The sequence below is a fragment of the Diabrotica virgifera genome, chromosome 7 (genome assembly GCF_917563875.1).
Source record: "Diabrotica virgifera virgifera chromosome 7, PGI_DIABVI_V3a".
In the NCBI taxonomy this organism is placed as follows: Eukaryota; Metazoa; Arthropoda; class Insecta; order Coleoptera; family Chrysomelidae; genus Diabrotica; species Diabrotica virgifera.
The window spans coordinates 229,888,630-229,903,954 of record NC_065449.1 but is presented as its reverse complement, the minus strand read 5'-3'; the positions used below and the strand labels follow the sequence as shown (position 1 = coordinate 229,903,954).

The window sequence follows — 15,325 nt, the reverse complement described above, 5'->3', positions numbered from 1 at the left end:
TGGATTTTCCAGGTATTGAATATACACTCACTGGCATAAAATTCCGCCACCCAAAATTTTTGATTAGTATGACAATTTATAACTTTATTATTTGTGCTCCGATTTTCAAGATTCTTGCACCAGTTTGTAGGTATAGATATTGATATCGTTTGGTATTATTCCGGTAACACAAAAATTTTGCTTGCATGGCATTATACAGGGGTAAATGGAAGCGTTGTATTTTCTCCGTTCTTTAAAAAATTCCGTGGAAAAATCGAAGAGCTGATTTTGTTACATAGTCCTGTCATAGTATCACAGAGGCATCTAAGATTTTGTTTCTTGAATTATCCAAATATCTATTTTCTTGTAAGAGCTGTATCATTTTTTTGTAAATAAAAACACTGATGGACTCATAAACTAGAGGTTGGATTGATAAGATTAGAATGGCCTGCATGCAACCCAGATCTCAATCATATTGAGCATTTATGGAATGAATTGGGCTATTCCCCAGGCAAGGATAACACATCTTTATTCGATGCCAAACAGATTGCCAGCAGTCGTTGCTGCAAGAGGTGGACATACCCGCTATTAAATTGTTTTGTTTTGTTATTAATTTTGTTTTGTTTTGTTAATTTTAGTGCGTTTGATATTTTTAATTAAAAAAACCTTCAAAGCAGTGTTTTTATATACAGCTCTTACAAGAAAAGAGATATTCGGATAATTCAAAAGACAAAACCTTAGTAATACCTCCAGGATAATACAAAAGGAGTATGAAACAAAATCAGCCCTTCAATTTTTCCACAAAATTTTTTAAAGTTGGGGAAAATACAACGCTTCCATTCACCGCTGTATAATGCCATCTAAGCAAAAAAATTTTATTACCGGAATAATAACAAATAACATCAATACACGTACCTACAAACTGATACAAGAAGCAAGAATCTTGAAAATCAGAGTTTACATAAGAAAGTTATAGATTGTCAAACTTAATCAAAAATTTTGGGTGGTGGAATTTAGTGCCGGTGAGTGTATTTATATAATTAAGTATATTGTGAGGGTGTATTAATTCATCTTGGTCATTATGTATACCAGTGCCTTGTTTTTGTTGAAGATTCCAGGAATTTCTAAGAATTAGGGGATGGATTATTACGCCTTGTTAAATAAACTACATACTTCATAAAATAGAAGAAAGCCGGCATTACTCTAGTATTTTCTGATACACACGATTCTTTGAGATTCCGTCGTAATTTAATAAGAGTCTGATATGTACACGAATTCTATGTGGATCCAAAATCCTCATTCCTTAGGAATGCCTTTCTCGTATGCTCAAAGAGCAATTCTTGACCGAATTCAGTAATTTCTTGATGGCTTGATCAATATATTGCCAGACATATTTCTTGTTATTATAACTTTGCTAAAAGACATAAAATAATGGACAGGAGCAGGTTTTAACTCCCACTGGGTTACTAAAAATATATTGCATGTTTAATACGTTGCATGACACTATAAATTGCGAATCTATTACATTACCCAGATAGTGCATTTTTCTTTAAAATCGTGATGTTTTAAACACGGAACAATTCATAAAAATTTGATCATACTTAATTTTACCATACATTTATCGAGTCATGGATATAATTATTATCTCTTTTACTTATACATAAAATGCTATTGATATATGCAATTAAATTGTGCAAGACATAAATAATAGTTATTTATGTACAAGTCAGTAAAGTGACTCTTTATCGAACGAGTCTGATATTACGAGAAGCGAGCGAGTAACAGACGAGTTCGATAAGGAGTCTTTACTGACGTGGTGCATACAAAATTTTATCGCCAACATATATTTTTTAAATTTAGTGTCGTCCGAACCACTGGGGTTATAAAAGACAACAATAGAAAATACATATTAAAAATAAAAAGAAATTGTAATATTAAGTAAATACATATTTATGTACTAACAAAAAGTATACCTGAAAAATTTGTGATACAATTAAATGTCTTTTATTCCTATTTCCGTTAAAAACTGTATGATATTGTTGATGTGTGTATTGTCTCTAAGAAGCTCAGATTGAGTTGAGAAGGTTGAGTTTACTTCTCGTTTGTTGGTATATTTTTTGACAATCGCTTAAGATATTTTTTATTGATATAAAATAATATTTGCCAACATAATTTGATATTGGTTTTAATACTTACTTGCAATTTACAATTTAAGAACTTTTAAAATTTTAGACGTCATAATAATTTCATGACAGTGATGACAGATAATTTGCAAGATGGCCGCTTTCGATTTTTAATCGATAGTTATCAATATTGAGTAATTACTAAATCAGTAAAGTTTTAATTTATTTTATATGAATATAATTACAAAGTACTACAGAATTTCACATTTTGACATAAATTTAATTGATAATATCGCAAATTGCGTAGGTACAATCTTTTTAATAATTAAAGTAAATGAATTTAGGTCCGCTCAAATACTCGCCATTCGATTACTGCCGTCGACCACTTACATTCAATCTCGGTTAATTTGATTAATCGCGGCAGGTAAAGTAAAATTCTTCTTTCAGTACAATAAAGTGTTACTTTACTGCCGCAAATGAGGGCAAATGAGTACAATAATGAATGACTTTAGTGACGGTTGGCAATGAAATTATTTTATTTCTTCATTCATTGACACATTTCAAAGTTCATTCTGAAGAGCATTTTGAACAATTTCCATAATGAGACCGTTTGAAATACCGCAGAATGTTTGTAGTCTAACAAAAAGAGTATTAGGGGGTATTTAGGGTGTTTTTCACCCATCAATATAACAATATTGTATGGTTTTTAAAAGGGGAGGACAAACATAAAAAATCTATAAAACTTTTTTCACGAAATATTTCTAAAAAGCATATCTAGTAATTACGGAAAATTGCTCTCGATTCGATCTAAATTTAGTACGCCAAATGTGTTTGAACAATTTCCCTGCCACTCGCCACATTTTTATCGCCTATAAAAATAGATCTTATAAAACACAAACTATTTTTAAGAAGTTTTCAATCATGCTACAGAATATTCAGTTTACATCCAATAATAATATATCCTCTAGCTATTTTTATGACCTGAGAGATATGAGAAATGTAAAATATACATTTTGTACAGTTGTTTGGATTGGAAAAGATTCTTAAATGTGCATATATGTATAAATGATAAGCGATAAAATACGAATTGTTTAGATTTTTTTTAATAAAAAAAGTATTCTTACATTGCTCATTTTTCAGGGCTGGGTCCCTATCTCAAAAAATCTGTTTTTTCTTGAGCAATCGTTTGGTTTAAAAAAATTGAAAATATTCATGAACACACATGCCTACAAATACCCTAATTTTTTTTATTTTTTAGATCAAAATTTAGCTCAGGAAAAATATTTGATTTGGTTTTTCCGTTTTTTTAAATGACGGGTCTAATTTTCCATTTTTTCTCTGGAACATCCCCAAAATTAGATAAAACCAATTTTTTGATGTTTTCCACCATGTTTTGAGCACATAAACTCAAGTGCATGTCAATTAATAACGATTTTTGATAATTTTTTTTGTTATTTCTAATAGCGGCATCAGATTTGCCATTTTCAGACCAGGACATGCTCAAAATACGACAAACCCTCTTTTTTGATATGGTTCCCATGTTTTTAGCATATAACTTCTACTGCATGTGAATAAAGAACGATTTTTCATCTATGTTTTCCGTTGTTTCTAATAGCAGGGTCATGTTTGCAATTTTTAGTACGAAATATACTTTAAATTCAGTCATTGTTTCCTGTTTTTTCCTGAGAACGATTTTTCATCTATGTTTTCCGTTGTTTCTAATAGCAGGGTCATGTTTGCAATTTTTAGTACGAAATATACTTTAAATTCAGTCATTGTTTCCTGTGTCAAAAGTCTTCGTTTTTTTAATCTTCCGACGTACCTATTCTGCACAAAATCAATATATCGGCAAGGTCCGAAGATTCTCTTCGCTCAAAATAAGTGTAGTATTGGCAGCTTCCTCAGCAGGATTAATGTCTCGCTTGACTGATGCCGTCCCATCATTTTCTTTTTGACTCTCATTTGCGGATGTTTAAAAGGTTCATTGATTTTCAAGTGTTCGTGAAAAATTTCCACTTGCTTAGCCACACATTGGTCTAGAGATTGTTATGCCCTTCGATCCTTTCTGTAGAAACCACTTGGTTGGAAACTGCTTCATCATCTTCATCTGTTTGCTTCTCCTATCGGAGTTTGGGTATCATCACAGCTATACGTACCTTATTGGCGGCTGCTCTGAAAAGATCTACTGAGTTGCAAATATACCAGTCTCTTAAGTTTCTCAGCCAGGAAATTCTTTTTCTAGCTATGGATCTTTTACTTTTGCTGCTTCATTGAGTTATCTAAAAGTCGATCCTTTCAATGATTTCCGTGTAGATATGTTTTTAAAAGAGTCACATTGAGATATGAAATTTTGTAGATTCACCTTGTTTTCATAGGGCTTTTCATTCACAGTCGTTTCGAGCTTCTGTCATATGTCGTATATTCCGTGTATATTAATATTATACACAGATTATACAACATACGACAGAAGCTCGAAACAAATGACAATCGATGAAAAGCCCTATTGATATTTTTATGCGTATTTTGTGCTTGCCAACTGAGACATAAACTTTTGTAGATTCACCTTGTATTTATTGATATGTATGCGTATTGTTTGCTTGCCAACTTCAAAGATTGGTGATAATGATGCGGCATGTACCCTTTTCACTTCTGTTTAAAATTTCTAGTCTTTGTTTAATCGTTAAAAAATTTATTGGCGTTTAATATTAGTTATTGCCATTTTGGAAACACGTATTAAGAATATGGAAATTTGAATGAGCATCAAGTTAGCTAAACACCTATCACAAATCGATTCGAAAGTAGGTGGATAATTTGCCGCTAATTAGTCGTTAATTAGTTGTGAAAATACCGATTTTGTCGTTTCTTTTTTTTTTTATTTTTTTAGGTGCTTTGCTAACTTGATATAAAGTTAGCAAAGCACACCTCCGAAAAATGACTTTAGAGCGTTCGTAGGAGAATCGGAATAGGATTAGTTTTTGCCGCTAATTAGTCGCTAATTAGTTGTGAAAAAATTAATTTTCTAAATTAATTTTTTTTTTGTTTTTTTGGGTGCTTTGCTAACTTGATATAAAGTTGGCAAAGCACGCTTCCATAAAATGATTTTAGGGATTTCGTAAAAGAATGAAAATAGAATGAGAATTTGCCGCTAATTAGTCGCTAATTAGTTGTGAAGAAATGAATTTTCTAAATTAATTTTTTTTTTGTTTTTTTGGGTGCTTTGCTAACTCGATATAAAGTTGGCGAAGCACGCCGCTATAAAATGATTTCAAAGTTTTCAATATCATTCTATCATCCGAGTCACACTTTCAACAATTACACTTACAAAAGTTAGACTTTTTTTACACTTTTATCAACATATATACAAATTTTTACACATTTTCAACAATAACACTTACGACAAAAAAACAACAAAAAGATTGATTGAAAAAATTAATATCTTTACAACTAATTAGCGGCAAAAACTAATCCTATTCTCATTCTTCTACGAACGCTCTGAAGTCATTTTTTGAACGTGTACTTTACTAACTTTATATCGAGTTAGCGGAGCGCCTGAAACAACAAAAATAATATCAAAAAAATTGCTGAAAAAAATTCGTTCACAACTAATTAGCGACTAATAAGCGACAAATTCTCATCCTATTTCCATGCTTCTACGAAAAAAATTAAATCAATTTAAAGATGCGTGCTTTGCGAACTTAATGTTGAGTAAGCAAAGCACCGTCAAAACAAAAAAAAAACAGAATTTATGTATGAAATACCTTCACAACTAATTAGCGATTAATTAGCGGCAAATTCTGATTCTATTTTCATTCTTTTACGCAAACACTAAAATCATTTTAGGGAGGCGAGCTTCGCCAACTTTATATCAAGTTAGCGAAGCACCCAAAAAAACAAAAAAAAATTAATTTAGAAAATTCATTTCTTCACAACTAATTAGCGACTAATTAGCGGCAAATTCATATTATGTTTTCATTCTTTTACGAAACCCATAAAATCATTTTATGGGGGCGTGCTTTGCCAACTTTATATCAAGTTAGCAAAGCATCCAAAAAAACGAAAAAAAAATTCATTTAAAAAATTCATTTTTTCACGACTAATTAGCGGCAAATTCTCATTCTATTCTTTTTTTTTCACGAAAACCCTTAAATCATTTGATTGAGGCGTGCTTTGCCAACTTTATATCAAGTTAGCAAAACACCCAAAAAAAAAACAAAAAAAAAAAAATTAATTAAAAAAATTATTTTTTTCAGAACTAATTAGTGACTAATTAGCGGCAAATTCTCATTCTATTCCCATTTTTCTACGAACGCTCGAAAGTCATTTTTTGCAGGTGTGCTTTGCTAACCTTATATCAAGTTAGCAAAGCACCTAAAAAAATAAAAAATAAAAATAAACGACAAAATCGGTATTCTCACAACTAATTCACGACTAATTAGCGGCAAATTTTTTTTCTATTCCTATTCTTCTACGAAAACCCTAAAATGATTTTTCGGAGGTGTGCTTGCCAACTTTATATCGAGTTAGCAAAGCAGCCAAAAAAACAAAAAAAAAATTAATTTAGAAAATTCATTTCTTCACAAATAATTAGCGACTAATTAGCGGCAAATTCATATTATATTTTCATTCTTTTACGAAACCCATAAAATCATTTCATGGGGGCGTGCTTTGCCAACTTTATGTCAAGTTAGCAAAGCATCCAAAAAAACGAAAAAAAAAATTCATTTAGAAAATTCATTTTTTCACAACTAATTAGCGACTAATTAGCGGCAAATTCTCATTCTATTCTCTTTTTTTCACGAAAACCCTTAAATCATTTGATTGAGGCGTGCTTTGCCAACTTTATATCAAGTTAGCAAAACACCCAAAAAAACAAAAAAAAAATTAATTAAAAAAATTATTTTTTTCAGAACTAATTAGTGACTAATTAGCGGCAAATTCTCATTCTATTCCCATTTTTCTACGAACGCTCGAAAGTCATTTTTTGCAGGTGTGCTTTGCTAACCTTATATCAAGTTAGCAAAGCACCTAAAAAAATAAAAAATAAAAATAAACGACAAAATCGGTATTCTCACAACTAATTCACGACTAATTAGCGGCAAATTTTTTTTCTATTCCTATTCTTCTACGAAAACCCTAAAATGATTTTTCGGAGGTGTGCTTGCCAACTTTATATCAAGTTAGCAAAGCACCCGAAAAAACAAAAAAAAATTAATTTAGAAAAATAATTTCTTCACAACTAAGTAGCGACTAATTATCGGCAAATTCTGATCCTATTTCCATGCTTTTTCATAAAAACCCAAATCATTTTATGGATGCATGCTTTGCGAACTTTATATCAAGTCAGCAAAGAACCGTCAAAAACGAAAAAACGACAAAATTGGTATTCTCACAACTAATGCACGACTAATTAGCAAAGAATTCTTATTACATTGCTATTCTTCTACGGAAACCCTAAAATGATTGTATGGAGTCGTGCTCTGCCAACTTTATATCGAGTAAGCGGAGCACCGTGAAAAACAAAAAAAAAAATTTTTCTGAATAAAATTCCTTCACAAATAATTAGCGACTAATCAGCGGCAAATTCTCATTTTATTCTCATTCCCCTACAAAAACTCTGAAATCATTTTATAGCGGCGTGCTTCGCCAACTTTATATCGAGTTAACAAAGCAGCCAAAAAAACAAAAAAAAATTAATTTAGAAAATTCATTTCTTCACAACTAATTAGCGACTAATTAGCGACAAATTCTCATTCAATTTTTATTCTTTCACGAAATCCCTAAAATCATTTTATGGAAGCGTGCTTTGCCAACTTTATATCAAGTTACCAAAGCACCTAAAAAACAAAAAAAAAATTCATTTAGAAAATTCATTCCTTCACAACTAATTAGCGACTAATTAGCGGCAAATTCTCATTCTATTTTTATTCTTTCACGAAATCCCTAAAATCATTTTATGGAAGCGTGCTTTGCCAACTTTATATCAAGTTACCAAAGCACCCAAAAAAACAAAAAAAAAATTAATTAAAAAAATTAATTTCTTTACAATTAATTAGCGACTAATTAGCGGCAAATTCTCATTCTATTCCCATTCTTCTACGAACGCTCGAAAGTCATTTTTTGGAGTTGTGCTTTGCTAACCTTATATCAATTTAGCAGAGCACCTAAAAAAATAAAAAAAAATAAATAAACGACAAAATCGGTATTCTTACAACTTATTCACGACTAATTAGCGGCAAATTTTTTTTCTATTTCCATTCTTTTACGATAACCCTAAAATGATTTTTCGGAGGTGTGCTTGCCAACTTTGTATCAAGTTAACAAAGCACCCAAAAAAACAAAAACAAAATTAATTTAGAAAATCAATTTGTTCACAACTAATTGGCGACTAATTAGCGGCAAATTCTGATCCTATTTTCATGCTACTACAAAAAAACCTAAATCATTTTATGGATGCGTGCTTTGCGAACTTTATATCAAGTCAGCAAAGAACCGTCAAAAACAAAAAAACGACAAAATTGGTGTGTTCACAACTAATGCACGACTAATTAGCAAAGAATTCTTATTCCATTGCTATTCTTCTCCGGAAACCCTAGAATGATTGTATGGAGTCGTGCTTTGCCAACTTTATATTAGTGTAGGAAACAGAGGTTGAACCTTGCAAAATGGACACAAGTCCGGTTTTATTTTTTTTCTGGCATATCAAGGGGTGCTTATTATAAGACTAACTTTTTCTGAAAAAATTTCGCCCCGGAACCCCCCTTTTCACCCCTTTAAAGGGGGTAATTTATGGTTTTTGCAGAACGCAGCCCTTCCTGTACCTTTTACAAAAAATTTCTTTTATAGAAATATGAAGAGGACTATATTTTCTACGATTTATTTTCGACAGCATCTCTCTATCGTCCACCGTTTAGCAAGGGTGGCGCCCCAAAGTTGACAAGTTTTTAAAAAAGATGTTTTTAAAAAATATATATATTTCCCTAACTGTAATGAAAATTAAAAACAAATGCTACGGAAATTATTCACAAATAGATGATTGATTTTTTGGTATAGGTTTCACTTAAGGGTAATTGCCCTTTTTTTAATTACAGGGTGTTACATTTTAAAAAACCCCTTTTTATACCATCTGAACCGTTTATGCTAGAGTAAAAAGACTTTCAGCGATTACCCATGTACTGGTGTTATTTACAAATTTGTATAATGCACCCCCATTTTTTCCCCGGAACCACCCAAAAAAAAGAAGAATTAATAAATAAATTGATTTTCTTGGAATCCTTCACACACAATGCCCTTCATTAATATGCTTCATATATCATTTTGTGCAAGTTATTATTACCCATGCATGGACACTAAAACCGATTTCCTAGTGCAACCCCTGTAGCCAAAAACAATAAATAAAATGGGGGGTTGAAATTTTTTTTGTTGTTTTTTGCTTTTTGGTCCATATGGGCATATGATTCATCAATAGTGCTTTTCAAAAATATATATGGTTATTGCAACATCCCTGCGCAAACCACCCCTGTCCTTGAAAATATACTGCAGAAACTACCCCTATACCTTATCCAGCATGTTTTTACGATTTTCTCATTACCTATTCATTTTTTTTAAACAAAATTTATACAAGGTTCAAGACCACTATTTACTCTAAAAATTAGGTCGTATTCATTTTTTTCGTTTAAGCAACCGTTACGGCACAGTGGCGCCGTAAACCTCATATATGCTTTGACGGGCTCCAGTTTTTGTTTATTTTTTCGTCATCTGTTTGTTTTATTGATAAAGTACTTATGTAAAATAAAACAACATAGTGTTACCTACAAATCATGACCTATGCACATTTTACATTCTTTGCTCCCCAAAGCTACAGTGGTGGCCCAAATAAATTTTTTCATATTTTCGCCACCTACACGCATTTTATTGCGTTAATGCTACCTTAATAGCACAATATTCACCCCTAAGTGGTCGCTAAGCAGTGGCGGATCCAGGGAGGGGTGATGAGGGCGATCACCCCCGCCCCTCTCAAACCAAGTGATATTATATTTGAAGATTATAAAAATATTCATTTATTTTTATAGAAATACTTATATTATATTAATATTATTTTTATAAGAATGACTTTTTATGCTTTAGCGACAGTGGCGGATCCAGCATCGTTAAGAGGGGGGTGCCAATTGGTTAAATTTCTATAAAAATAAATGAATATTTTTATAATCTTTGAATATAATATCACTTGGTTTGAGAGGGGGGGAGGTGATCACCCCCATCACCCCTCCTTGGATCCGCCACTGCGTAGCGACCACCTAAGGGTAAATATTGTGCTGTTAAGGTAGCATTAATGCAATAAAGTGCATATAGGTGGCGAAAATATGCAAAAATTTATTTTGGGCCACCACTGTGGCTTTGGGGAGCAAAGAATGTAAAATATGCATGAGTCAAAATTTGTTGGTTACACTATGTTGTTTTATTTTGCATAAGTACTTTATCAATAAAACGAACAGATGACGAAAAAAAAAACAAAAACTGGAGCCCGCCAAAGCATATATGAGGTTTACGGCGCCACTGTGCCTTAACGGTTGCTTATACGAAAAAATGGATAGGACATAATTTTTAGAGTAAATAGTGGTCTTTAACCTTGTATAAGTTTTGTTTAAAAAGAATACATAGGTAATGAGAAAATCGTAAAAACATGCTCGCCAAGGGATAGGGGTAGTTTCTGCAGTATATTTTCAAGGATAGGGGTGGTTTTCGCAGAGATGTTGCAATAACCATATATATTTTTGAAAAGCACTATTGATGAAGCATATGCCCTTATGGATCAAAAAGCAAAAAACAAAAAAAAATTTCAACCCCCCATGTTATTTATTTTTTTTTTGCTACAGGGGTTGCACTAGGAAATTGCTTTTGGTGTCCATGCATGGGTAATAATAACGTGCACAAAATGATATATGAAGCATATTAATAAAGGGCATTGTGTGTGAAGGATTCCAAAAAAATCAATATATTTATTAATTCTTCTTTTTTTTGGGTGGTTCCGGGGAAAAAATGGGGGTGCATTATACAAATTTGTAAATAACACTAGTACATGGGTAATCGCTGAAAGTCTTTTTACTCTAGCATAAACGGTTCAGATGGTATAAAAAGAGGTTTTTTAAAATGTAACACCCTGTAATTAAAAAAAGGGCAATTACCCTTAAGTGAAACCTATACCAAAAAATCAGTCAATTATTTGTGAATAATCGTCGCAGGATTTCTTCTTAATTTCCGTTACAGTTAGGGAAAAATATATTTTTTTTAAAACATCTTTTTTAAAAACTTGTCAAATTTAGGGCGTCACCCCCGCTAAACGGTGGATGATAGAGAGATGGTGTCGGAAATAAATCATAGAAAATATATTCCTCTTCATATTTTTATAAAAGAAATTTTTTGTAAAAGTTACAGGAAGGGCTACGTTCCGCAAAAACCACAAATTACCCCCTTTAAAGGGGTGAAAAGGGAGGTTCCGGGGCGAAATTTTTTCGGAAAAAGTTAGTCTTATAATAAGCACCCCTTGATATACCAGGAAAAAAATAAAACCGGACTTGTGTCCATTTTGCAAGGTTCAACCTTTGTTTCCTACACTATATCGAGTAAGCGGAGCACCGTGAAAAACAAAAAAAAAAATTTTTTGTGAATAAAATTCCTTTACAAATAATTAGCGACTAATTAGCGGCAAATTCTCATTTTATTCTCATTCCCTTACGAAAACTCTGAAATCATTTTATAGCGGCGTGCTTCGCCAACTTTATATCGAGTTAGCAGAGCACCCAAAAAAACAAAAAAAAAAAATTAATTTAGAAAATTCATTTCTTCACAACTAATTAGCGACTAATTAGCGGCAAATTCTCATTCTATTTTCATTCTTTTACGAAATCCCTAAAATCATTTTATGGAAGCGTGCTTTGCCAACTTTATATCAAGTTAGCAAAGCACCCAAAAAAACAAAAAAAAAATTAATTTAGAAAATTAATTTTTTCACAACTAATTAGCGACTAATTAGCGGCAAAAACTAATCCTATTCCGATTCTCCTACGAACGCTCTAAAGTCATTTTTCGGAGGTGTGCTTTGCTAACTTTATATCAAGTTAGCAAAGCACCTAAAAAAATAAAAAAAAAAAGAAACGACAAAATCGGTATTTTCACAACTAATTAACGACTAATTAGCGGCAAATTATCCACCTACTTTCGAATCGATTTGTGATAGGTGTTTAGCTAACTTGATGCTCATTCAAATTTGACACATTCGGCGCAACACTCAGCGGCAGTCGATAAAAGAATGATTTGCCGGAATTCTCCGAGCACTGATGCTATCGGTATTGCATTATACGTCTCCCTCACGGGTATAAAGTTTCCGTCGAGTTATTTGCGGTGACACTATTTCGATAAAACATCGAAGATGCAATTTGAGTAATGGAAAATCATAAGGAAAATCAGTAACCAGACAATCCGGGTTCTACTGTATTTATAATAAATAGCATTTATTGAGCAAGTTTTTCTCTCGATCTTCAACGTCCTAACATGTCTTTCATACTACACTAGAACCCCGCAAATCCGAACCCCGCTAATCCGAACCAACGGAAAGTGAAAAAAATTTAAAAATTCAAGACAAAAACTTAAAAAAATGTTTATTATACAGAGTAAAACCAGAAAATTGAACAATGTAGGATTAATAGAACTTTGGCATTTAAAATTTGTTAAAAATGAAGTCGTACTAATATATAGTGCTTATAAAGGTTTTTTTATTTATAATTGGCTTTGGCATAAACCAATTAGCCAGACTTACTTATAAAGGTTAAACATAAAACTTACTTCGATTCTCTCGCTCTCGTAGTCAACTTCAGTCCAAAAATATTGTCCACAGTCTTGCTAGAACGTTTTGCGACTCAAAATCAACGACAATGAAAGCTTTGAATTACTAGTTAGGCTAACTTTCGGATAATCCGAACTTTTCGGAATCCGAATAGGCTGTCCCCCCAATTAGTTCGGATTTTCGGGGTTCTACTGTATTTCTAAAAACACTACATTCAATAGTTGTTCTTGTTGGTATATATTGTGGTGAGAGGATCGTGAGAGGAACCAGCAAGGTCCAGTCTTCTTACATTATAGTGTATGCTCTACATATAGTGCAATATTTCATTTAGTTTTATAAACGCTCATGAGAATGGGCGTTAGTTATTATTTTACATGTAAATATTGTCTCACATTTGCTTCTCTTTTGCAGAATTAGACACCGAAGACAAACTAGAATACAGTTTCTTCCCCAATTCCTCTGGATTCGTCCAATTCCGTGTCAGAGCAGCTAACGATGCACATCTAGCCCTTACCACCCAGGCAGCAGAATGCGAACCCATGTACGAAATCTTCATCGGAGGATGGGGCAACTCAAAATCCATCATCCGTAAAAACAGAAGCAAACCAGACGTAGCCGAAGTACCAACTCCAGGAATTTTGCACCCCAATGAATTCCGTGGATTCTGGATCAGGTTAGTCCCATTTTTGAAGTTCATATAATGATTGTGTTCATTTCACAAAAATTAGCAAGAAATGCTGATAATCAACGAAACTATACTTGAAAATATTGTTTTCAACTGGTTCAAGATTCTCAGATTCTCAATGTGTAACTTTATTAATATTGTAATGGTGTCCAAGTTAATCTATTCCCCCATTTTGACATTTTTTGTAGTTTTTAATGGATCGCTTAAAAATCTTCCTCTTAAGGCATTATTATTTGATTTCTTGGCAATAATTAAAAACTGGGTTTTATCAAGTTCATATTTAAGCCGTAATATAAACTTGCCGTATAAACTTTTTGGACCATTATCTGCAAATCTTCAATATTCTCTTTCGTTAACACCGTATTATCTGCATACCTCAAGTTCTTAATAGAAAATCCGTTTAATACAACACCATCTGTTTCGTTCTCCTGTACCACTTACATAATAATCTATCTTGCTTAATCTTTGCCTTCTACAATTTACAAGGCACGCAGACGACGAATAAAGGAGACGAAAAGGACTCTACAATATGCAGTCACCTTCGGTCTATTCGCCTTGGTAAAAAATCTAACGAAAGTAGGTTACGTGTACTCACAATTTGAGTAAACTGAGAAAATGAAATACAGCTTATATTTCATTTCCGTTCAGAGATGATCAGGCATCCCCTTACGTACCCTCACTCTCTTCAGAAATCTTCAGATGGGATATATTATGATCTGCTCTGCGGCCCCTAATAACTCCTCTGAAGATCTCTGGATAGAGCGAAACGTTCGTAAGGGGATATTTGTTGATTGATCATCTCTGAATTGAAATGAAAGATAAGCTGTCTTTCATTTTATAAGTTTTCTATTATTCTTATATCTCGCTTGTCTATTTGCTTTTGTTTCATAATTGTCATAAGTTGGTCGTGCCTTACTCTGTCAAAGGTCCAATGTCTGGTTATTTTGATATTGTTTGGGGTCTTTTATCTTGAAAGGGACCTTCTTTATATTCTTTCCATGTTTGTATATCTTCTCATGAATGTTAAACGAGTCATATAATTCTTGTAGATTGTCTGTTTCTTGATCATTCGACCAATTTTCCTTTGCTTCCCTTATTTTCTTTTGTATTTCTCTGTGTATCCTAGCATATCTTGCTTTGTCTACAGCTTTATTGATCCCTCTCTTCTCCATGAACTTAATTATTTCATCGGTGATCCAGTCTTTTTTCGTTTTCAGTTTTTTCTACTCAAAAATAGTAGAATTTAAACCGGGAAAACCCTAAAAAATTATTTATTATTGACATAGAAAACTAAATATATTTTAATCTTTTCAGATGGCAAAATGGTAACATTGCCGTCGGCAGAGAAAACGAACAAGCTCCTTTCTTGTCTTGGAACGATTATGAACCCATTCACAACATTGAATACGTAGGTGTCTGCACCGGTTGGGGAGCAAATGGTTCATGGGTAGTTGAACCCCCACAATCTGGCGGTGGTGGTGGTGGTAAGTATATTAAAAAATCTTCTATCACGTTTAAATGAATTGAAAAGGAATAATTAAACTTACCACAGTTTGTGGGTTTTTTCACTACTCAAAAACTTATAAATTAACGTTGTGTGCCATCTCGGCAAAAATATTATCTAACGAAAAATGTTAAAATGTAGTAGCAAATAAGCAAAATTTTGACAATAGTGTCTGGAACGTTTTGCTTTGATGT

At 32.6% G+C, this 15,325-nt stretch overlaps 1 protein-coding gene across 1 annotated transcript in view; it reads left to right on the top strand.

Moving 5' to 3' along the window:
- Positions 1–15,325, top strand: part of LOC114344206 (uncharacterized) — a 56,036-nt gene that overhangs the window by 39,898 nt on the left and 813 nt on the right. Inside the window, exons 2-3 of the mRNA XM_028295054.2 lie at positions 13,354–13,615; positions 14,942–15,111. Coding sequence (XP_028150855.1) covers positions 13,354–13,615; positions 14,942–15,111 — 432 coding nt within the window. The remainder of the gene's footprint in view (positions 1–13,353; positions 13,616–14,941; positions 15,112–15,325) is intronic.